This window comes from Lepisma saccharinum, chromosome 18, assembly GCF_977018435.1.
Source record: "Lepisma saccharinum chromosome 18, izLepSacc3.1, whole genome shotgun sequence".
Classification (NCBI taxonomy): domain Eukaryota; kingdom Metazoa; phylum Arthropoda; class Insecta; order Zygentoma; family Lepismatidae; genus Lepisma; species Lepisma saccharinum.
In genome coordinates, this window is record NC_139246.1 from 946,329 (window position 1) to 971,424 (window position 25,096).

At 38.2% G+C, this 25,096-nt stretch overlaps 1 protein-coding gene across 1 annotated transcript; it reads right to left on the bottom strand.

Moving 5' to 3' along the window:
* Nucleotides 1-1,705: 1,705 nt before the first annotated feature.
* LOC146002631 (uncharacterized) lies at nt 1,706-23,757 on the bottom strand. Its single transcript, XM_083140593.1, has 3 exons — nt 23,631-23,757; nt 5,137-5,395; nt 1,706-3,203 (listed from the first exon to the last, which is right to left on the bottom strand). Exons 1-3 carry the CDS (start codon nt 23,755-23,757, stop codon nt 1,706-1,708), a joined length of 1,884 nt encoding a protein of 627 aa, XP_082996719.1.
* Between the last annotated feature and the right edge of the window lie 1,339 nt (nt 23,758-25,096).

Sequence of the window (25,096 nt, forward strand, 5' to 3'; positions counted from 1 at the left end):
AGTTACAGAAAAAAGTGTTGCTGACCATAGTAACACAATTCACTACAAGAAGTCAAACCTGTATCTTTGAATATCTTCCCTTACTTTTATCGTACATTTTTCACATGAACGAATCGAAAGGAAAATGCAACAAAATGTAAATTTCATTGACTCAGGGGTTCAACTTACAAATCTGTAACGTATTTAAGAAATATTTATTTAGGTATTCAAACGCTAAACTGTCAACACTGTGTGCGGTATGTCTCCCTGGAAGAAGGGCGAGAGGTCAGTTTGATATTTTCCAGATGGCAGTGTTCCTTCCAAAGCCTTGTCAAGGAAGCTGGTGTTTAAAGGAAATGACCATGCTGAACATTCCAACCTCCTTCTTTGACACTTTGGTTGTAGTTGATCGAAAGGTCCATTGGACTATGCTTCTGGTAGAGCTACAAATGGTTCGTTTGTGTTGAAGTTTTGTTATTCTATTGTTGATATAAAAATCCATACTTACACCCCTCTACAGGGGAAGTGTTCCACTTTTCTGCTTGGGGGGTGTTCGTCAAAATTTGGGAGGGTGTTGGGGGGTGTTAGGGGGGTGTGGATAAATCACTGACCGATCAGCCAACCCAGCCTAGAGATCAGACCAATATGGACACCATTAGTCAGAAACTTTTTCAAAAAACAATAGATGGCAGCACTACACCAACGCATCCACATGTCATACATTTACCCACAGAACACAACATAAACACTAAAAAATAGTGAACAAATTGTACAAAAATACAAACTACAAAAATCATAAACAACAACGGGACCAGGGTACACAATTCGGACACTATCCCTCCACACATATAAGATCTAACGCATAGTCTCTATAGACTATTCATATACATTGCACACCAACCCCGCTCGCCGTGGCTTGTCATCAGTGATCGGTTAGTTCGTATGAACTTTCCAGCCTGATCATTACCAGTGCGTAGTTAGAGATCGGTTAGTTCATTGAACTCTCCAGCCCAATTATTGCCTATTTTTGTGGGAGCAGGAAAAGGTTTATTATCCTTTACGTCAACATGCAATCCGGGGCGGTGGAAACCTAACGGTGCCACACGAAGCCTTGATCGTGACCTTGACGTGGTCATCTGACGAAGTGGAGCCTGGGCCACTGATTATCCTACCTACCAACTTTATGTATATAGAGGTCCTTGTGACCGACAGACGCGGTGGAGCCTAGGCCACCAAGAATAATCCTCCAAGGCGACCATTTATATGATCTAACAGACTACACGCTACCCTGAAGACGGAGGCAGATTCAGCCTCCGAAACGTAGGTAAATCTCTTTTAAAAAATAACAGTGGTTAAAAGTCCAAAAACTAGAATGAATTAAAATAGATGTTATGTAATCTTAAAATACAGTTTTCTTGCAAAATTGTTGCAAGAAAGTTTGAATTTTTCATAATTTCCAGGATAATGAGACTCGGTAGAAGTGTCACTCCGTGAAAGACCAGAATCCCGGAAAAGTATCGGCTGGTATCGGTACATGAATTCCAACCGATTTTTTTCCGACACCGATACATCGTTATCGGTATCGGCTGAGCCCTATCACATTCTATGATAATCGTTACGCCTAGTACGATGATTTCGTGGAGTAACTCAGGAACAAATAAAACTCTCTTGCTGCCTAGGATTCCCACCTCTGGAATAAACTCACAACACGATCGTCCTATAAACTTTATTGACTTTTAACACAATAGCAAAACGGTTTCATCGCGAAATCATTAACGCACCAACTTTGGTTCCCATACTCGTTGATCCTGTTTATGCTACCAACCAATGTCATGGCTGTGTTCTTACTACGCCTGGCCATCGCTTCAAACACTGCACTCGCGGGGGTGGTTGAGAATTCCACCAGATATTCATCAATGTCCTTGTCTTCCTTGCGTAACGTTTGAACCCTCGAAGACAAAACATCTCCCAACTCAAACCTAGCACATTTTGAGAAATCTTTTGTCATGCCATTGATGTTATCTAGAGCCATCAAAGCTATATTTTTAACTCCCACACTGCTTGTGTTCATTATTGATCTGGTTTCACATGCGCACCACTCCTCGTCGATCCCTGCATCATCACAGGTTCTATCCTTGGGAACTGGCGCAAACAAACTGTGACACTTTGGACACGACGATGGCGTCTTGGTTCTCCGAGGTCCATCCTTCACATCCCACTGGAGAATACTCTTCAGTGTTTCGTACACGTCGTACGGGGATATCAGAGTCTCTTTGTTGTTCAAAAGGGACGTCATAATTTGTGGGTGATTGACACGAATATTAGGAGGAATCCACACGAACAGAAACGGAACTCTATTTTCCACCCACCCAACAAGGGTCTGCCTTATCTTGCCCCACCTCATCCCATGGTCACTCAAGACGATAATGATGGTATTGTTCACAATCCCCGATTTGAACACTTTCTGGAAGAAATTGTTGTAATATTTGTCTGCTTTTCCGAGGTCGTTCATATCTTGATGACTGAGATCGTTCGTCCAGCTCAAAACAAAATACTTCGAGGACTGGTAGAGATGCAAGAAGTCCCTGGTGTAGTTCATGACTATTCCAACAGTCGGTGAAGGGCCATAACAGACATGCATGTAATTTCTGGTGGTCTTTTTTAAGTATTTGTCACCTGCGATCAAAAACGGCCTGAGATAGTGATCTGTTGGTTGTTCCGTAAATCCTCGCTTCTGATAATTAAACGTTGATATACTTGGTTGATCTTCTGCGTACATAGTCACGTATCCCTTCTCACTGAAGTTTTTCCACAAGAAAGGACAATTGTCAAACGTGAATTTGTCTCCATGCCAACACGACTTCTTGATGGTTTGTTGTGGTAGTCCGGTCAATAAGGGTAGAAAGTTGGGCAACGTGTTGTCTCCGACCTTGTTGTATGACAGGAACTCCACTGCTCCTTCCCTCACCAGGGTGTTCTTCGTGAGCGGCATCTGGCGGTGGAAGTTCAAGCGAGACACAGAGTCCACGCCAACCATCAGGACGCTGGGTGAGTGACTGTCTGGTTTTTGGTCGTCATTCAACCTTTCAGTGGCTTTCGATTGTTTACTCGTAAGGCTATAATGAAAGTGTACGTACGCTGTGTGGTTGCCATAACTACACTCCACAAGAAGAAACTCGGCATCAATTTCAGCCCAACCTTGAAAGATTTCGCAATCATCTTTCCTGAAAATACACAGAAGAGAGATTGTTAGCCACAAACTTTCTTTTTAATGATTTTTTTAAAATTAATTATATGTTAATATTACAAGGGCTCTTTGGGAACCAGACAAATATTGCTGTTCTCCTCTTTTTTTAAAAAGTTGGCAAGTCAGATGAGATGAAAAAGTAAACTGGCAAACTACCTCTTCACGTTATCAAGCCATTCAGTACTTCCTGCAGCTATGTATGATACCTAGGTCCAGGGACTTTGTTTTGGCATCAGATTGAATACTGAGGTGAGATCTTTGCATATCTGATGAAAATGGGCCAAAATAGACAAACTTGAAATGGCATATTTTGACATATTTTACGAATTTCGTATTTTTACAACATACAGTATTGGCCAAATTATTGGACTCATAAGTTGAAAACGGGCCTCCCTGATGGCGCCGTGGTAGCGTCGTCGCCTTGCAATCAAGGGGTCCCGGGCTCGATACCCGGTGGAGGCACAAGTGGTTCGGGTCCCACTTCAAACTGTAGATCCAGTCCCGAATAGCCTTACCGTGCATAAAGTGGACTTAAAACACCAAATCAACTAACCAATCATTAGTTGAAAAAATGAAAGCCAGATTAACTCACTTTATGTAGAGAAATTTGACAGATTTAATGTTTTGTGATACACATTGCATTGTTATACAGACTGCAAGTACTGTCAGTACTTCGTATGACCACCTTTGGCTCCTTTTGGGCCAATTTTAATTACGGCTTCTGTACAATTCCTTTATCACTCTTGTTTCTAAACTTCAAACTACGTGGTTTATGAAATTACATGTGGTTCCGGAGATGCAAATAAAGTACACCCTTACATCAACAATCAGAATATTATTTCCTTTGTTATAACCAAACAAATAGCATAAATAACACGGTAAACAATGTACGTATTGTTCCATGCATTTTTGCGAATATGCAAAGAATTGTGCTGCTGATGCTGGCATCAATTCTTAGGACACACTAACAGAAAGGATTGTGGGAAACACTATCATATCGAAGCAGACAAACAATTTGATCCCATAAAATGCTTTAACAATCGTCAAATTTATTTAGTTGGAACACTTTCAGAAGAAGGAAATGTGCTTCTTTTTTACAATGAGTCCAATAATTTGGCCAATACTGTGTTTCTTCCATTTTCTCGTAATAAGACATTTTTCTGTATATTTTCGTAATTGTCTTGCATATAATCGGTTATTTTATAATTTATTCTTCATACATTTAGCGGAATAGAGTTTATATTATCGATGGCAGGATAAGGAAATTACGGACAAAGAAATTAAAAGCAGATGCTCTCTTTTCTTACCAACTAGAACAATAATACCCCCCCCCCTTTTAAAATCCTGCCGACAATTGATAGCTGAGCGAGCCCGAGTTTGAGTACTTTCCCATTACATTCTTTCCGGCCCCCGTGGTGGAGTGGTTAGCACATCGCGCTGCGACTCCAGGGGTCAGGGGGTTCGAATCCTGACCTGGGCATGGATGTTTGTGAGTATCCATTCATCAATTTCATCATATCATCACCCATCCTCATCTTCGCAAATTAACCAAAAGTGGCACAAAAGCGAAGTAAAATAAAGCAAATCTACAGCATTAAACCCATTACACTCTTCGGTTGAAGGGATTCTGACTTCATTTAATACCCCACCCCTTCCCTAGAATATACTGACTTTCCGTATAATGAGAAATTCGAAAATGCTGTTGTGCATATTTTAAATTTCTAGTGACATATTTTTCAATTTTATGACTTAATTACATAATAGTTTACAGTTTTATAGGACATAAAATCCTGTGCTTTAGTGATAACTGTCGCAGCACTTTCGTCTACAGGACAACTATTAAATGAAAAGAACCTGAATTAAATTCAGTCTTTCTGTGGGAATATGAATTGCTTTCGTAAATATTTTACCTAATTTGACTGTCCCACTTGATATCCTTCTTCGTCTTGTAGACAGGAGGTCTGTACAGTTTGCTCCAGCAGCAACTCAACAGTTGGGGATCGCTGACGTTGTACTCAGGGAACAAGGTGGTGTCGATGCGTAGAATCGAACCGTCCATGTACGTCAAAGGAGCGGGCTTTGGACATTGGAGTTCTCCGCCAGGCTTCACCAAGTGTCGAATGGACTCATCCATGGGGTCGAACTGCAATATGTGGCAGCCTGGCGTAACTGAAAGGAAATTAACACAGGACGACGTAAAAACCACTATAATGTTCCTGAAACACCATTCACAAATGCATGATTGGACTAAAACATTAATGTACGCAGGTTTTTGTTTGCATTGGAGGGATGTCAGAGTGATCAATCGGAATGGAAGGCTAAGAAAATCACGTAACAGTGAATGAGCCTTAATAATAATAATAATAATAATAATAATAGTTTCAATTAAAGCAGGCCTGTCCCGGCCGTCGCTCTTAATCCTCGACAACAAAGAAGTCTGAGAGAAGAAAAATGCATGTGGAATGATTATAAGAAAATACATCGCTCTTTTCAGTTCTTACGTCGTGCGCTCTAGAAGCTGGCAGGGGAAGTGGGGAGCGGAGAACGTGCCGCTGACCAACCAGAGAACAGACCTCCTAGCGGTGGAACCGAGAGTTAGGCAGTCGCGGGAGGAAGCTGCAGCGCTAACTTCGTTCTGCACGTTGCTGTGTTGCCAATTCACCGCGTTGCTGATGGTCTTTTGCCCCAGTGTTGATTCCTGTTTCTTATGAGCGGAATGTAGGAATAATATACGTGGGAGTAATTGTTGTCGCGTCGTGTATTGCCTAACTGCATTGTTTCTTCGATAAACGTGTATGTGGCATGTGATGTGACGTTTATTTGTACTCTCGCTGTTCCATTGGGAGCTTTGTGTTTATCAACTCAGTAAGTATCGTACGATGTCGAACAGGAAGGAGGTAGTTCGTAGCCAAGGCAGGAAAATAATCAGTAGGGTACATTGATATTTTCAAAAGGAAGCAGAAAACAGTTTTCCCTTGGTAAGTGTGCACAAAGTGCAACAGAGAGTGTCGGAAGCTTGTGGAGTGACGCGAACTGTGCAGCATATTGTTAGGGAAGGCAAAGACAGTCTTGAGGCGTCGGGTTCCACGCCATTTGAATCACCGCGCAAACGAATCAAAAGGAACAGTAGCTATCACAAAGGCAATCGACTGTTGCGATAAAGATATAACAAGAAGAATTATCCTGAGGTATTATGTAAAGGGTGAATATCCAACACTGAACAAGTTTTCGTTGATTTGCATACACAAATAAGCTTTCAGTGGGGAGTTTCGTCGTTGTGGAGGATACTGAAGTATATGGGGTTCAAGTACAAAAAGAACAATGACGGTAGACGATTTCTGATGGAGAGAGCCGATATAGTTACAATAGCATACACTTATCGGTATTCTACTGACCACAAGATGGGGATAATACGCATTCTCAGGCCATACGCGAACAATGGGACGTCTGTATTTCATGGTTCTTTCGATTTCAACTCCCCTTTCCCGCTACTCTGGCAACGCTGCAGTCTCTCTCTCTCTAACCGGCCTGTCTCGTTGCGCTGGATTGGTCGTTTCCCCGCTCCCCACTTCCCCTGCCAGCTTCTAGAGCGCACGCCGTAACAACTGAAAAGAGCTTATAAGAAGCAGTAGCAATAGGTAATACAGACACAGAAGAAAATACAAATATGAATGAATAAGTAGCATATAATATTAATAGTTGGAAGAGAGACAATAAAAGAGAGAAGCTTTCTAAAGGGTATCTTGGCTATCATTCCCGTTGCTGTTTCATGTGACATTCTTCTAAACTTGGTATGTTAATTTATAGTTTTCAGTATACAATTGCCTACTGTAATTGATTTGTTGTAGCAGCAATAAGAGCAAGTTATTTTGTCTTGTAGAGTTCATTGCATTGCCTGTCTTTGGAAAAGATTAAATGGCGCTTTATGAGCAAAACTCAGCAAGTGGTGTTTCCCCCCTTAACAAATCTTGAGCTCTTTAAATCCTGAATGGAAGATGACACGTCTTCTCGCTTTTTGAATTTGAAGATGAATCTCACGCAAAAATTCATCACTCGCTGTAGTCGACTTTGTGCTTAGGGAGACTAATTGGGACTGGACCTACAGCTGAATGTGGGATCCGAACTTTCGCGCAATGTGTCTCCACCGAGAACCGAACACGGACGATGTTGATAGCCACTGTCCTGTTGAGGAGGCCTAGTCCACCAATCGGGAATATGTATTTTATTCCATATAATCACGCCCTTTTATACGGTAATCTATCGATACTTGCTAGATAACATGAAAGGTTGGTATTGGTGCTACAACCATTTTTCGTCGTCTTCTTCTTCTAAGAGAACCAAACCCAACAAGCTTAACCTAACCACCACAGATTATTTACCACCCCTAAAAGCTACCAACCAATGGGAATGCTTGAAACAGTTGTAGCAGCAATCACCACCAACATTAAACAACTATATTTACATGTTTTTACAGTATATTTACATTAAACAATTATTTTTACATTTTCAACTGAATATCGGTGAAAACTAATTTATAAAACTTGAGAATAAATCAACTTTATCCAATTAAGACAATTATCAGCATTTTAACTACAGTTAATAACTTAATAGGACCATATGGATGGCTTAATAATGGGTCAAAGATCTCGCAGATGGGTGTGGTTGAAATACGTCACTCGCATTACTGATAGGAAGTTACTCAATATGCATTCAAGAATGAACATTATCTCAAGTACATTCACCTGTGGTTCATACTGTTGTTATCTTCGGGCATTGACAAATGACGAACGCTTGGAAATTGTAGATGTTTATATTAACAGGAATCCAACATGACGCGAATAAGAGTAGATTATTGGAAATATTATATTTTCATCAACCGTTTTCAAGTACATCTTATACTATACTATAACTGTTAAAAGAAAATCTTCAATGGAAGTATACATTTTCTTTTAACAGTTTCCGTATTTTATTTGTTTCCATGTTAATTACGATTATGTTTTAACAGTGGCGTCGATTGGGGGCGAGGGGGTCAGTTGCCCCCCCACTTTTTGCTACTTTTGCTCCCTCACTGTTAAACCTTATATATAAAGGGAAAGTAAATTGTCCTTGCCCCCCAGTTTTGGCACCTTGCCCCCCCTCTCCCAAGATTTGGAACCATATCGCCGCCACTGTTGTGTTTTAGTAACTTCGCCACCAGGCATTAAGATGTCTAGATATGATAAAAGTTAATTAATGGGAACACGCCAGTGCCGATTTCTGAATGGGGAACAGAAAAATATCAAAAGTGAAGATGAAAGTAGAATTGGAATTAGATGGCGTCATTTTACCTGTTCCAATAGTAAGAAAATACTCAGCAAACTCTAAAATAAACAGACTTTCCTACGTAGCAGGCATAACCTGACATAAATAAATAAATAAATATAGATATACAAATACAAAAATAGCATAGTAGAGATCTGTAAACCCTAACATCAATAATAATGGTAATAATAATAATAATAATAATATAGTTTGTGGCTTAACATTTAGTCAAAAGTGCTTTAGTGAATAGAGAAATTATTTAAATAAAAAACAACTAATTTAAAAATTAGTAAATATAAAATACAAAAGGAGTAGTGTAATTTATGCTACAATAAACCCGAGAAAGTATGAACCCCCCTCAGGCAGATTTGCCTACACTTAAAACAAGCTCAACATGCCCATATGAGTTTTTTGCTCAAGTGTGGAACCCCGTCTAATCCAAGATTTTTGTAAAAATACCCTCGGGAATTTCCTGAGAAAGTATGACCCCCCTCAGATTGATTTGCCTACACTTATAAAAGGCACTTCTGTGAGATTGTTGTCCATAAACCTGTCAAAAATATGCCCCTCTTGATATTTTTTTTGGCCACACTTAAAACTAAGCCAAAAATGCTCATAAGAGCCACACCCACACACACCCACGCCCACACACACCCACACATATTTATTTCCGGTCCATTTCTGGCCATTTCCGGTCCATTTCTGGCCATTTCTGCCCATTTCTCCCCACTTCCGGTCCACTTCCGGTCTATTTTTGGCCATTTCTGCCCACTTCCGGTCCACTTCCGGTCTATTTTCGGTCATTTCTACCCATTTCTGCCCACTTCCGGTCCACTTCCGGTCCACTTCCGGTCTATTTTCGGCCATTTCTACCTATTTCTGCCAACTTCCGGTCCACTTCCGGTCTATTTTCGGCCATTTCTACCCATTTCTGCCCACTTCCGGTCCACTTCCGGTCCACTTGTGGCCTATTTCTGGTTTATTTATATTGCATCATGTTTTGCAACAAATTATTACCCAATATTAAGCAACAAATTATTAGACATGTGTTGTTTTCTGATTGGTTGCTTATGACATAATGTAATGATGTGTTATATTCTGATTGGCCTATTGTTTCAGATGTTTTCAATGCGGTCTGTGCTTAGGCTATATAAAGAGATTTTGCATTGCATATCAGCCAGTATTGTGAGAGTTGTTGAAGAGTAAGGGTGTGTTGTTGCAGTGCTGATCATATTTTTTTAAACACAAAAATATTGCAAATTTATATAAATTGATTTACAAATCTATTTGATTTAAAAGACAGAATTTTTGACAACCTGTCATAGGTTTATTAAGTATAAAGTTTTGATTTGAGCCCCAAGAAATTTTATATAAATACCAAAGCCAAAAATATTAACACACATACACATACACACACACACAAAATATACAAATCACACTGCTGAACCCAACTGATATTTTTTATTAAGCATAGAATTTTGATTTGGACCCCAGGAAATTGTATATAATAAACAACAACAAAAATGCCAAATCAAAAATATTGTAATCAATGCAAAAAGAATATATCCAGCCCCAATTGGGCTAAGCATCAAAAAATTTGTAATCCAGACAAATGCAGAACTCCCACAAAAATTTGCCCTAAATGCCATAGAAAATATAATCTGTAATATTTCACATATAAACATAAAGGTACTTGCTCTGCACAGTCATCAACATTGCCCCCACAACCATCTACATCTGGTCTGAAAAGGAAGCATGAAACACCTGTTAATGCTTCACCGGCAAAGCAGCCACGCTATGAACCCATCCATAGCAGTTTTAATGGCCAATTAAGGGATTATCGGTTTGTATCAGAGCCAAGATGTGGTATTAAGAATTTTTTGAACAGTGTAAATCCTGATGTGCAGGCAATTCTAAATGCACAAAATGGGTCTTATAAGCTGTCCCTCAAATTGTTTACACAATATAAGAAGCCAAATGGCATAAAATTTACACAGCCCCACATAACAGAAACTGTACCTGTATACTCAAATGCAAATTCAGACAAAATAATAAGCAGTTTGATAGATCAATTGAATATTAAACACTCTGAATTTGCAGCAAAAGAGTCTGGATGGAGCCTATGCGGATCTCCACACAAGTTTTATGTTAATATTTCTGAATTCAACCCATTACAAGGTTCCACTTATGTGCCATTACCTGCCAATATTAAAAACAAAAGAGCCGTGGTCAATATTGAAAATAATGATGAGAAATGCTTTTTGTGGTGTATTTTAGCTGCTTTGTATCCAGTTTCAAGGCATCCTGAGCGAATAAGTTATTATAAACAACATGAAAATGATTTTGATGAGGCAATGGAGGGTTTAGAATATCCAATGTCTGTCCAGAATATTGATAAATTTGAAAAAAAGGCCAGGCACATCAATGGCAAACAATTATCTATTAATGTATTTACTTGTTCTAGTGGCCGTGACAATTGCTTGATAGATCCTCTCAGAATCAGTACACTTGATGATGAATCTGCTGTTCCGATTGATCTGCTCTTAATTGAAAAGGATGGCACAAATCATTACACTCTGATACATAATCTTGAAGCTTTAGTCAGAACACAACTAGACAAAACTCATAGAATATTCAACTTGTGCAGAAGATGTTTGTCTGTATTTGATGGTCAAAAAATGGTGAATGGTGTTTGTGAAAAGAATGCAGAAATTGCTAAAAACAAGTTAATTGAGCATCTGAAATACTGTGGCAACCATAAACCTGTTCATATGCTTATGCCTAAGCCAAGTGAAAAAGCAAAATTCAAAAAGTTTGAAGCCTTGTTGGAACACCCAGCATATATTGTCTGTGATTTTGAATCAAACCTCAAACCTCTTGCATTCTGCAATCCAGATCCTGAAGAATCTTCAATTACACCATACCAGCTACATGAACCTTCCAGCTTTTATTATGTGGTTGTACAGGATGGTGTTGTTAGTAAAGAAAATTTATACATGGGAGCAGATGCCATCAAAGAATTTGCACTTAGAATAGAAAATGAGTGCCATGACATAGCATCTAATATTTTATTAAAATCAAAACCTATGTTGCCTTTAACAGAGAAACAGATTGAAGATTTCAACAATGCAGAAAAATGCCCGGTATGTGATTCTGAATTTTCAGATATAAATATCAAGGTGAAACACCATTCTCATACAGATGGTAAATTCTTAATGGCCCTGTGTAATAGCTGTAATATTAAGATCAAGAGACCAAAATTTATCCCTATATTTTGCCATGGAGCATCCAATTATGATTTCCATCATCTGATCAGGTACGAGGGGTTTGAGAAGCATAATTTAAATATTTTAGCTGAAAATGATGAAAAATATATTGCTATTAACAAAATAATTAAAGTTAATGGTGTTCCTATTCACTTAATATTTCTTGATTCTTACAGAATTTTATCGGCTAGCCTGGCTACACTGGCCACTCAATTATCTGATGATCAATTCAAAATCACATGTGCTTTGTTTCCAAATCAGGACCTGAAATTAATTAGGCGGAAGGGTGTATATCCATATGATTATGTTACAGATTTTTCTAAATTTGATGAGTGTTCTCTGCCACCACAACAAGAGTTTTACAGCAAAATCAGAGCATCTGGAATCACTGATGATGATTATCACCATGCCCAATTGATGTGGAACAATTTAAAATGCAAGACATTTGGTGATTATCACAAGGCTTATTTAAAACTTGATGTGACCCTCTTAGCTGATATACTGCAGGCATTCAGAAAATCTTCCATGCAAAATTATGAACTAGATCCAATATATTTTTACAGTGCCCCGGGCCTAGCATGGTCTGCAATGTTTTTAAACACTAAAATGCAATTGGATCTGATCCAAGATCAAGATATGTATCTGTTTATGGAACAATGTATAAGAGGAGGCATGGTGCAATGTTCTCAGAGATATGCCAGAGCAAATAACAAATATATTCCTGATTATGATCCAGCACTGCCATCAAATTATATACTGTATGTAGATGCAAACAGTCTGTATGGTTATGCCATGATCGATAAACTGCCATATTCAGGGCTTGAATGGGTTGAAGATTTCAATATTGAGAATCTTAAGGATTTTGATGACAGTGACTATGGCCTCTTTTTAGAGGTTGATCTGACAATTCCAGATAATTTACACAACAAATTTTCTGATCTGCCCCCAATTCCCGAGGTTCAGTGCTCACCTGGCTCTAAACAGAAGAAGCTCATGATGACACTGGAGCCAAAACAGGGTTATGTTATATATTACAAAAACCTCCAGTTTCTGATGCATCATGGTGTTCAAGTGACCAAAGTTGGAAAAGTTTTGAGGTTCAGGCACTTAAAATGGTTGAAGCCATATATTCATACAAATACAGAGCTTCGAACATCTGCAATGAGCCAATTTGATAAGGCCTTGTTTAAATTGATGGTCAATTCTGTATATGGCAAAACTATTGAAAATGTCAGAAAACATACCGATGTTAAAATAATTACTGACCCCAGCCTGAGCAAAAAATTGGTTGCAAAGCCTAATTTCAATTATAGAAGAATTTATGATGAAAATATGGCACTTTTCAACATGAAAAAAACAAAAATTAAGTTTGATAAACCTATTTATGTAGGGACTGTAATATTGGAATTGGCCAAATTACACATGTTAAAATTGTATTATAATGTGTTGAAACCTTTTTATGGTGATTGTGTAAAATTGATGTACATGGATACAGATAGTTTTGTTCTTGATATTAAAACAGAAGATGTTTATAAAGATATGGCACAGCCTGCATTGCTTGAATATTTTGATACCAGTGAACATACAAAGATTCAACCCCACAACAAAAAGGTGCCTGGCAAGTTAAAAGATGAGACACTTGGTGATGTTATTGTGGCATTTGCTGGGTTAAGAGCCAAGATGTACAGTTTTGAAACATGTAGTGGTGCTGTTGCCAAAAAAGCCAAGGGCATTGGCAGAGTGACTGTTGAAAAAGAGCTCCAATTTGAAGATTATAAAAATTGTCTCAAATCATGTAGCACAATCAAAACATCAGAATCCAGAATTCAGAGTGTGGATCACATATTGACTAGCAATATTGTAAGAAAAGTGGCTCTGGACCCACATGATGATAAGAGATGCATTTTATCATGTGGCATACATACTCTACCATGGGGGCATTGTGATTTGAAAAATGGCAATCAATGCCCAAACACAGAGCATGATTTGAAATAAATAAACATGCCTATGAACTTATTTGGGTTTAAAAAACAAGGTATTATGGACCTGCCGACACCACAACCCTCTTCTGATATGATATCTAAACTGAGTGGTTTCTTAATTATTCATCTGAACAGCATACTTACAGATGTTGATGATGAAACAGGCAAAATATTGTACATATTTAACAATAATTTAAATCATTACCAATTACCTGTAGGTGGGCAATTACAATTTATTACAACCCCTGAGGGCAATGTCAAGATTTCAATAGGGAGAAATATTTATAGAATTAAGCACTCAAACATGATTTCTGGCACTGTTTATACTGTTTCTGCTGGTGACTGCTTATATATTGAGGTCCCGGGATCATATGACAAGCTTATACCCTTTTTTATAGAATTAAGAATCAGATATTCAATAATAAATAACCACTAAAACAAAAATGCCTAATGATATATTTGGCCATACAAGGCATGAAGATCACAGTGATGAGATTCTGATGCTTGATGTCAGAGTCAAGAAATTAAGAAGTGATTTACAAGCTTTACAAACCACACTCAATGCCAGTCTTCAATTAGAAATTACAAATTTACAGTCACAATGCATGGACCCTCTTCTTAAAATTGATTCTGAACTCAAATTGTTGCTTCAAAAATATACTAATCTGGCAACATTAGATAATTTTCAAAGTTTAGAAGAAGCTGTAGCAGCTCTTCAAGCCAAATTTAAGACCCAAGCCACCAACTCTGAGCAATTGAAACAGCAATTGGAAGAGCAGATAAATAATGTCCAGACACAGCTCCAAACAATTGTTAAAAGCATAAAATCACAAGAAGATTTTGATCTAGTGATTTCCACTCTAAAAGAACAGATTCAATCACTCCAAATACCTAATCTGGACCCCTTGAACAATGCCATAGCCGAGGTTAAAGAAAAAATTGAAACACTTGAAAATTTTATGAACAACTTGCCATCTTCTGATGCTTTGAGTGCAATAACTCGGAGTGTTGCCAACATCAAGCTGCAACTTGAAACATATGAAGATTTTGGAAAAATTCAAAGTACCATAACCCATCTTGAGGGTACAATAGCAGCAGTGCAAAGTGATTTGGCAAATGTACAAGAAACTCTAGAATCTCGCCTGCCCGGTATTGTAGATACTCTTGTTAGTGTCCAGCACCAAATCACAAAGCTTGAAAACCTCAACACTGAATCTGAGCTATCTCATTTTCATCATTTGATTGATGATATTCAAACAAAACTTGAAATTTTACAACAATCCACACCCACTCAGGCAGATATAGCCCTGCTCCAAAATGCTATGCAAAATGTGGCTGATGCTTCTGAATTAAACAATGTAAAATTGGCACTTGAATCTTTGCAAAATACAGTATCAAATCTTCCTACATCACAGGAACTTAAAAATATTAAGAGGGCAGTGAATAGGATATTGAAATCAGAAGATATCAAGAATATCCAAGCAGAGATCAAACATCTCACTCAGACAGTGGCCACTCTACCAACCAATCAACATATTAATGAACTGCATGCCCTGTTTGAGGATATCAGAAGACAGGTCCATGATCTTACTAATCAAAATTCAAAATTGGCAGTTGTTGAAAATTTGCAACAAATTGTAGCTAATATCAAGCAACAGCTAGGAACCATGGAATCCAATCAAGCAAATGCTTTGTCTGTTTTTGCCACCCAGCTTCAAGAGATTGTGCAACAATACAAGAAACTTATTGTGGACATAAAAATCAAGCCAGGCCATGATGATGTTGTTAGGACCATCAATGAGCACCTTGAATCTGTAACAAGCAGATTGCTTACAGCAGAAAAAGAAATAACAGGCATAATCGAGAATCCAAAACATACAGTAATTCTTGAATTGTACAGCATCCCCAACAAAGAATATGATTCACCATTTACACCAGGTGGCAAAATATATATGCTATCCCCTGCACAATTTTATTACCAGTTTTTTGTTGGGGGCACATTGAGACCAATCAAGATCAAATATTGGCTTCAACCACAGGCACACCACTACCCCTCCTTATCAATAACAAATGCTGATAACAAAGCAAAAATCACCAGTGTAGAATTGGAGGATTTTACAGATCCAAATACATTAGAAACAGCATATGTTGAAGATGATGGCTCTCTGGAATTTAAAATACAAATAGGAGACAAATTATATTTAGAAAATCCTGCAGTATCAGCTGCTGAACACCCCATAGTTGCAATATTCTTGTTTACATATTATGTCTAGAAAAATTATTGTTGATGAATTACACAGACAGGCCAGACATAATTTTAAGAGACTCCCAGTAGTCACAAAGGGCATAGATGATTTATGGCAGAGCGACTTGATTGAAATGGCAAGTGGACAGTTGAAAAACTTAGACAAAATCAACAAGGGCTACAAGTATCTACTCACTGTAATAGATACATTTTCAAAATTTGCCTGGGCTGTGCCACTCAAATCCAAGACTGGAACATGTGTTACAGAAGCCATCAGAACAATCATCAATCAGAGTGGAAGATCACCGCGCTATTTGCAAACAGATAATGGCAAAGAATTTTATAATTCAGTGTTTCAACAATTTATTAAAAGCCAGGCAATACTACATTATTCGAGTTACAGTGATCTCAAGGCCTCAATTGTAGAGAGATTCAACAGAACCCTAAAAAATCTTATGTATAAACAATTTACACTTCAAGGTAATTATAAATGGATTAATATTCTTCCAGAACTTCTACATAAATATAACAACTCGGTCCATTCCACAATCAACATGAAACCCTCTGAAGTAACTTCATCTGATGAGCAAAAATTGATCAGGACTGTTTATTATCCTAGATACCAGCCAACAACAAAAAGGCCAAATACAAGGTGGGTGATCAAGTAAGAATCAGCAAATATAAGCACTTATTCAAAAGAGGCTTTACAAGAAACTGGAGCACTGAATTATTTACAGTGGTTCAAGTTAAACCCGGGACCCTTAACACATATATAATAAAGGATCATCGAGGAGAAATTCTCAAAGGCAGATTCTATGAAGAAGAACTCAGCAAAACTAAACAGCCTGACACATATCTCATAGAAAAAATCATCCGCAGAAAAGGCAACAAGTTATTTGTCAAATGGCTAGGACTTCCAGAACACAGCTGGATCGATGCAAACAAAATAATAATATGAGCACCTGGGATGTTATAAAAAGGCTTCCAGAACCTGAACAACAGAATAAGAGAAATGGCAACTTGCTGCCTGATAATATTAGGTGTCTTATTGTTGGGCCATCTGCTTGTGGTAAAACTACACTAATGGTTGATAATTTTTTATTGGCACCCAACTGGTTAGACTGGAAAAACAGGCACTTGTATGTCTTCTCTAAGAGCTTGGAACAAATAAAATATCAGCAGCTGATGAAGCTATATGATGGATTGGATATTGCTACTTTTGAACCAGATGTTAAGCCACTTCATGAATGTCTCGATAATTCTGTTGTTGTGTTTGATGACATTATATTGGATAATCAAAACAAGGTTAGAAATTTTTTTACACAGGGGCGGCACAAAAACATTGATTGTTTCTACCTGGCACAGACTTTTTCTAAAATTCCGAAGCAGCTGATCCGAGACAACAGCAATTTTATATGTGTGTTTCATCAAGATCATACCAACCTCAAACACATACATGATGAATATGTAGGTGGGGACTTGAGCTACAATGATTTTTCCAAGTTTTGCAGTAGGTGCTGGAACCAGGACAGTTATGGGTTTGTCACAATTGATATGACAAGAAAACCCAGTAGTGGCAAATACAGAAATAAAATCAACAATTTTCTAGACATTGAAACATATATAAATAACCATGAAAAGGCCAATCATTGATGATCTTAAATTAAAAGATTATCTTGTAAAAAGATTTAAGGGATGGAAATCACAGAACCGAGGAATTTATGAACAACACAAACAAACAGAACAGCCTATTATTGATGCTATTAGTGAATTAGGTAAAAATATCAAAACTGTTACAGAGCAAAATCAAAATTTGATCACAGAGCTTGTACCTGTAGCTGCAAGGAACATATTAGATTATCCAATCACCCCACTTTCCAGTATTCATACACCTAGTCCTATTGCTCCTCGAAGAATTGAAGCTACTCAGGATCCTATTGAATTGGGTCTTCTTGCTCAAAAATATTTAAGCACACCTAAAGACAACAAAGATGAGGTTTTTGGCTTATATGCTGACACAGAGCGTGATGGTAGCATCATACATAGAATTGGCAATTTCAGAGTAACATTTATGGGAGATGATATAATTGTTTATTCAGAATCTCATCTTGGACAAAGAGGTGGTTTTGTTAAATATCCCGGCACACCTGGGTTGTGGGAACTGATGACTAGGAAAAGGCCTGGCAGCTATACAGATCAAGATTATGAATATTACAAAGAAATATTAATAAAATCAGATGCTCTATACCAGAACAATGATCCCACACAAAAAAGAGTCAAGTCTAGCAGTGGGGCAAAATACAATAATTTAATCAAGCCCATATGGTCACAGATCAAGACTGGCAGTGGAATCAAACAATACAACACCCTGCCTAAAGAATTTGTGTGGGTTGATGATGTCAGGAAACTTGTAGATAGGTTATTGGTGATAGCTGGGGAGGAAAATGCTGGCAACCACAATTTTTACAATGAAAAGGTTGGAATTATGGACATGATAAGCACAAAATTGTCTAATTTTATATTGAATGACACTAAGGGGATTGGATATCTTATAAAAATTATTAATACTCTACCACCTAAATTTTGGAATATTTCTGAGGGCCGGGGGTTTGTTAATGACATTATAAACAAGCTGCCATTTGAACTACACATTCCAGGCTATCAGTATTGTGGTCCAGGCACAAAATTGGACCATAGATTAAACAGAGGTGATCCTGGTGTTAATCCCCTAGATGCTGCTTGTAGAGACCATGACATAGCATACAACACACATACTGATCTTGACAAGAGACATGTTGCAGACAAGAAATTAGAAGAGGCTGCATTTGGTAGATTTGTAAGCAAAGATGCTTCTTTGAGTGAAAAAATAGCAGCATTGGGGACCACCATAGCTATGAACACCAAACAAAAACTGGGGTGGGGGCTGTGAATATGTATATAATAAACCTACAATGAAGGCCAAGGGTGTTATGTATGAAATACCTTATGCAGGTCTCAAATCTCTTGGGCCTATTGATAGCCTTTTGACCAAAAAGCAGCGCAAGAAAAAAAATTCTTGTATTGCAAAGGGACATGGTATGAAATTGTTGCTTAGTACCCCCCAATTAAAAAAATTACAGCAATCAAGAAAAAAATCACATGTGGGGGGTTTCATATTTACTATCCCTGCCATCTTAGCAGCACTTGGGGCTGTTGGGAGCTTGGCTGGGGGATCAGCTGCCATAGCAAAAACAGTAATAGATGCCAAGAAAAATAGGGCAGAATTAGATGAATTGAAGCGCCATAACCTGGCCATGGAGAAACAAGGCAAAGGTGTTAAGAGAGCCATGAATAAGTTTAAAAAAAACAAGAGCCGCTTACAAACCAAGATATTGAAGCTTTAATCTAGCCACTGGGCATCAAAAATTTTAGAGGTGTGTACATGTCTGATTCTTTGCCAGAGCAACCACTCAACAAAGAGTGTGGCATTGTTAATTTGGATAAGTACAAAAATCAGGGCACTCACTGGATCTGTTATCTTAAATATTTAAAAAATGAGGCATTTGTGTTTGATTCATTTGGAGGTGTTCCACCTGAAAATTTAATAAAATATCTAAATTCAGCTAATCTTTATTACAATAATGCCCGTGTTCAAAATTTCAAAGATGATAATTGTGGACATTTGTGTTTATCTGTTCTTAGATATATGTCTCAAATAAATAAACCATCAATTGAAAATTTTCAAAAAGCCCTGTTGTATCTGAAACATCATGGGGGTATTCCATCTCACCAGCCAAAATTCAATATTGAAACTCAAATTACATGATGACATAGTGTATCCCAAAACAATAGCTCTCAGAGCATTTTATGGCATGTACTTGATCCCTAATATTACACACCACAACAACAAAATTGCAGTAGGGGATCAAAAAATTGTCATCACTCCAGGGCAATATAATCTATCCACTCTAAATGCTCAATTACCCAGAGGTGTAGTGTTAAGTCAAAATTCTGTCACTCACAGAGTAGAGATTGTATCTGCTACAGAAACAGTGGATCTGGGTACTATAGGAGAGCTGTTAGGCTTTGAGAACAACACAAAACTTGAACCGGCCATCAAACACACTGCTATTAATATACCTAAATTCTTAGCCATAGAGACTCTGAATATTCACTGTAATGTGGCTGAGGGTATGATCACCAAATCAAATGGCATAGGCACTCACAAACAAACTGGCATCATTGCAACATTCAAACCTAACTCTGAATTTATGGAGCCAATCATCTACACTCCATCCCCAACATTATATTTTCCTGTGTGCCATAATAGAATAGATAACATTGAATTGATGGTCACTAATGAAAAAGAAGAATTAGTTGATTTTGCTGGAGCCACAACAACTGCAATCATAGAGATTAATATTTAAATAAAAATACATACAAAAAAAATGGAAAATATTGAGAATTATGAGCTACAATCATTCCCCCCAAACAGGAGGACATTTGCAAATTTAAATCAACCCAACACAGAAATTGAGGTTGATCTTGATGTAGGGGATGGCTTTATACACCCCCACAGAGCAGATCTATACATCAAATTTGATGTTGTAAAGCTCGATGGAACAGATTATCCGGCAAATTCAAATATAAGATTGGTAGACAATTTTGTGCCGCATCTGTTCTCTGAAATTGAGATCAGAAAGCATGGTGTTGTTATAAACAGAGTGGATTATCCCGGCATTACCTCCACAGCTTTGGCCACACTAAAATTATCCAAAACCGAGGCTTCTTACTACAAAATAGGTGGATTTGAGGCTGGTGATAAAATTATATCTAAGAGCCACACAGTGCTGTTTCCCATGCGCCTGTTGCCAGGATTCTTCTCAGATTACAAAGATATTATGTGGAAGGGTGGTTTAAGAATCACATTTAGAAGAGCTGCCAATGATAATAATGCTTTGATGAGGTACAGCACATTAAACTCTACAGGGGAAGCTTTGCCCAATACCCTACCTGATGAAGGCAAATGCATTATTCAAACTTTGGAGCTAAGAATCCCAGTTGTTGAATATGAGGCCAGTTATGCTCTTAAATACAAAGCAGATATAATAAAAAATCCACAGATTCCTTTACAATTTTATACATATCAATGTGTACAGAAGCCCGCAACTGGTTATTTTTTTAAAAAAATGGAATTGGTTTACAATGCCCCCGCTGATAACCCATGAGCCCTCCCTGAAGATCACTTCTAGCTACGGGCCTGAATAAAGGCAAATAGTTATTCGAATCCACTTTATTCTGTAAATTCTGGCTCGCCTTGTTCCTAGTTCAGACAAATCCCTTACGCGTTAGGTCAAATAGTCTAGTATTTCTCTGTAGCTACATTGTGAAGGGAAAAATCATCTTGAAGTTACCTCCAAAAAACAAAATTGGAATTTCATCGTATCATTACGTGTTAAAATATTGGTGGCACGTGAAATCCATCTCAAATTATTATCCCATTGACACGTTCTTTAGTCAAAAGAACATGATTTAACTAAAAGAGTAAATAATAAGTTCACATGAAAGACTTGAAAGCATTCGCGTGATGCCTCTCAGGGTATGGGGTAATATCTCTCTGTTAGTTCCTCAAATAAAAATCAAAGTTAAGTTTGCAATAAGAAAAAGGAAGTCTATTTTACTTCTTTGCAAACTAAATACTTATCTACCAAACATATAATCCATGTCACTTAAAGAAATTAAACTTCTTATAATTCAACTAGATCACTCTATTCAAAAACCGAGCCCGAACTTCCAAAGTCAAGACAAAACACACACGTAATTGCCATGGCAACAGCTCTGAACAAGATAATTATATACAGGTTAGTCACTATCCTGACATTATCAGTGATAGGTAAATTACAGAAATTAAGATTAAACAACAATAAACATTTTTACGAGAGAAAATATAATTAATAACAATAAATATTAGTGCAATGGGAAAGGACGTGTCAACATTCAGTTCCGTTAGGCGACCGGGGGAACTGACAATAGAGCCCATTTCTCCCCTTCGGTCAGGGGTGAACCTTCACGGTTCCGGTGGGGGGAGGGGGGATATCTTCTCTTTTGTTGCGAATTTCGTCCGCAAACTTGTCTCTGCACCCAACGCATTCTTACATTATTAAGAGTAATTATTATTACTTCTCGTTAGTAAATATTGTACACTAATTGAAAAGTATTAACTTCAAGCTCCCATGACTGCATGAGTCCTCCGTGCGTGACTCATCCTCGCGTATATAAAAAGCATAAATTGACTTAGAATAGGCCGAAAACGGATTCCATAATAGTATCTATTGTTCACGAATTGAAAATCAATAACTCCAAGTACCGCCACTGCATGAGTAATCCAAGACTCATCTCCTTCCCCTCCCCCTATACTCTCTTCTTAATTAATTAACAATAGCAAACCATTTAATCTTGATTAAAAATGACTGAAAAGCGATTAAAAATGACGCCATCTAATTCCAATTCTACTGATGAGGTGTAAATGTGAATTTTCTCTACAATAATTCAATACAAAGGGGGAGACGCTTGGAAACTTCAACCACATCAATGATCCTATTTTAACCCTCAATAAAATTTTCAAGAGCTTCTCTGATTTTAACGATAAAAATTATTAACTAGGTGGACTTCAAACATATATTACTAAGGATGTAAATATCTCTCTCTCTCGCTTTTTTTCTGTGTGTGAATGGAGGTGCATTTTCTACGCTTTTAGAATTAACAATACTCAATAGTCTCAGGTTGTCTACCAGTCTGGAAATTCCGGAAAAGTCAGGCAATTTACTTTTTTCGGGAAAGTCATGGAAATATCAGGAAAACTTACTGTGTTTCTGGAAAAATCAGTGATTTTGTTGTAAGGTAGGTGAACTAAAGGTGTCCAGTTCCCAAGGTGGCCCACTTCACTAAAATCATATTAGTGTTTAACAAAGTTAACAAATGGCACTACATTAACATACCCAGTCCCCCTCTGGTGCAGTATACAGAAAACGAACTGTCTCGTGCTACCAGCAGCTATTTTATGTAAGCTGAGGGGTAAAGGCGACATGAGCGTGGTGCTGATCACATCACCTCCAAAATAGCCGCGATCGAGAATATGTGGGACCCTACCCCCACACAGTAGCGTGCCCAAGTGGAGTTGATGGTGGTTATGACTCCCCTGGCCCAGAATTTCTAAAAAAAGAACGTCCAAGGCAGGGAAAGATGACAAAATGAGGGTGCACTACGAAAAAAAACCTTTGTGACCATGGGCGCCTGGAAGGGGGGCAAGGGGAGGCGTGCTCTCCTCGAAAATGAAAGTCAAGCAAAAATTATATATTTGTCACATATAATTTCATTTCAGCCACAATAATATGTGTTAATTATTGCATGAATATGATATATTCAAATTTAAGCAATGTTTTTTTTTTGAGGGAACAACACTATTATTGGGGAAAATGTACCTTGCTTGCCCCCCCCCCGTGGAAAAAATCCTGCGGACGTCCATGTTTGTGACCACCTCCCTTTCGAAAATTCTGGGTACGCCACGTCCCCACATCTCCTAAATGGAATGGCACTTAAGTCTAAGCAAGAAACTCAAGACGTAAACTTACTGGAATATGTGTCGAACTCAAGCAGGATGAAATCTTCTCCATACATAAACAAACCCGCATCATTATAGTAATAGACAACAATGAGGGTTCCTATAAAAATGGAAATAAACATGTAGCCTCCTCTCATTTTGATCTTCTCGTCACCAGAGCATACCCTTATCTCCAATTTTCCTCTGTCCTCCTGTTTTATATATTACGAGAGAGATTATCTTATCGCAAAGTAGGCTGTCGCCTCGAGGGGACTGCCGAGTTGCATCCGTGATTTCGCCACCGACTTTTCTGGTTCAGGACTCAAATGGGTGTGCCTGCTCCCACGCATGCCCCTTCATCAGTCCAGTCGTAATTCTGAATTCCGATTGCACACTAAAGTTATGCCAATATGTACAGTTGCTTCAAGTCTACATTTCTTTATCCACTTCATTTTAACAATTCGGACTTAATCATAAGAGAAAATTCCTTACATCTTACGCCAGTGGTTCCCAAAGTGTGCGCCACGGCGCCCAGGGCTTACACGGACGCCGCGATATATTCCAATATTTTCATTGAAATGACCGGTAGCGTATACTCTAGGCTAGCTAGGTTATGTGCTAGGTCAGGGGCGTGATGCTGACCACATCACCCCCACTCACGACCGGATCAAGAAACTGTGGAGCGTTACCCTCACACCCCTACACGCCTTCATGGCGTGGTGCTAAGCACAGGAGAGCACTTGACGTTTTTTCTTTAGCTAGGCTATGTGCGAAGCCTGAAGGGTAGAGAATAAAATACAGGAGAAAAATCGATCAGAAATTGTAAATAAAATTATTCATATGACTGAGATGATGATGGTGATTCTGGAGTTGGTAATCTGATTTTTTATGAGTTGGTAACCAGACTTCCTATGAGTTGGCAACCTGATATATCATGAGTTGGCAACCTGATATCTCATGAGTTGGCAACCTGATTTCATATGAGTTGGCAACCTGATTACTTATGAGTTGGTAACCAGATTTCCTATGAGTTGGCAACCTCATTTCTTAGTAGTCAGTAAACTTATTTCTATTCATAGCCTAGGAGCATGTGACATACATAGTGAGGTATTGGACTCGGTACACGCCACTAGAAATGACACTTATTCCAAATATGTGCTTATTTAATACTTTTTACACGTAAAATGTTTCTGAATTTGAAATATGTGTTTATTTTTTAACTTAAGGTAAGCAACCTAACCACACTAACTGAGCGTTGCAAATGTCTGACTGGGGCGCCGTGGAGAAATCTGGGGAACACCAAAATCCGAACAGCTCGCAAGTGCTTCCCACTGGCCCCGTCTAGTTCGCTGCACTTTTTGACACTAAGTGTAGTGCAGGTGTATCACGGTGTCAGGCTGTGCAAGGGAATGACGTATGCATATTGCGTTCAACCAAGTATACGAATAGCAGTGTTCAACAAATACCTGTCTGCTGCTTTAAACGTTCATTTGATTA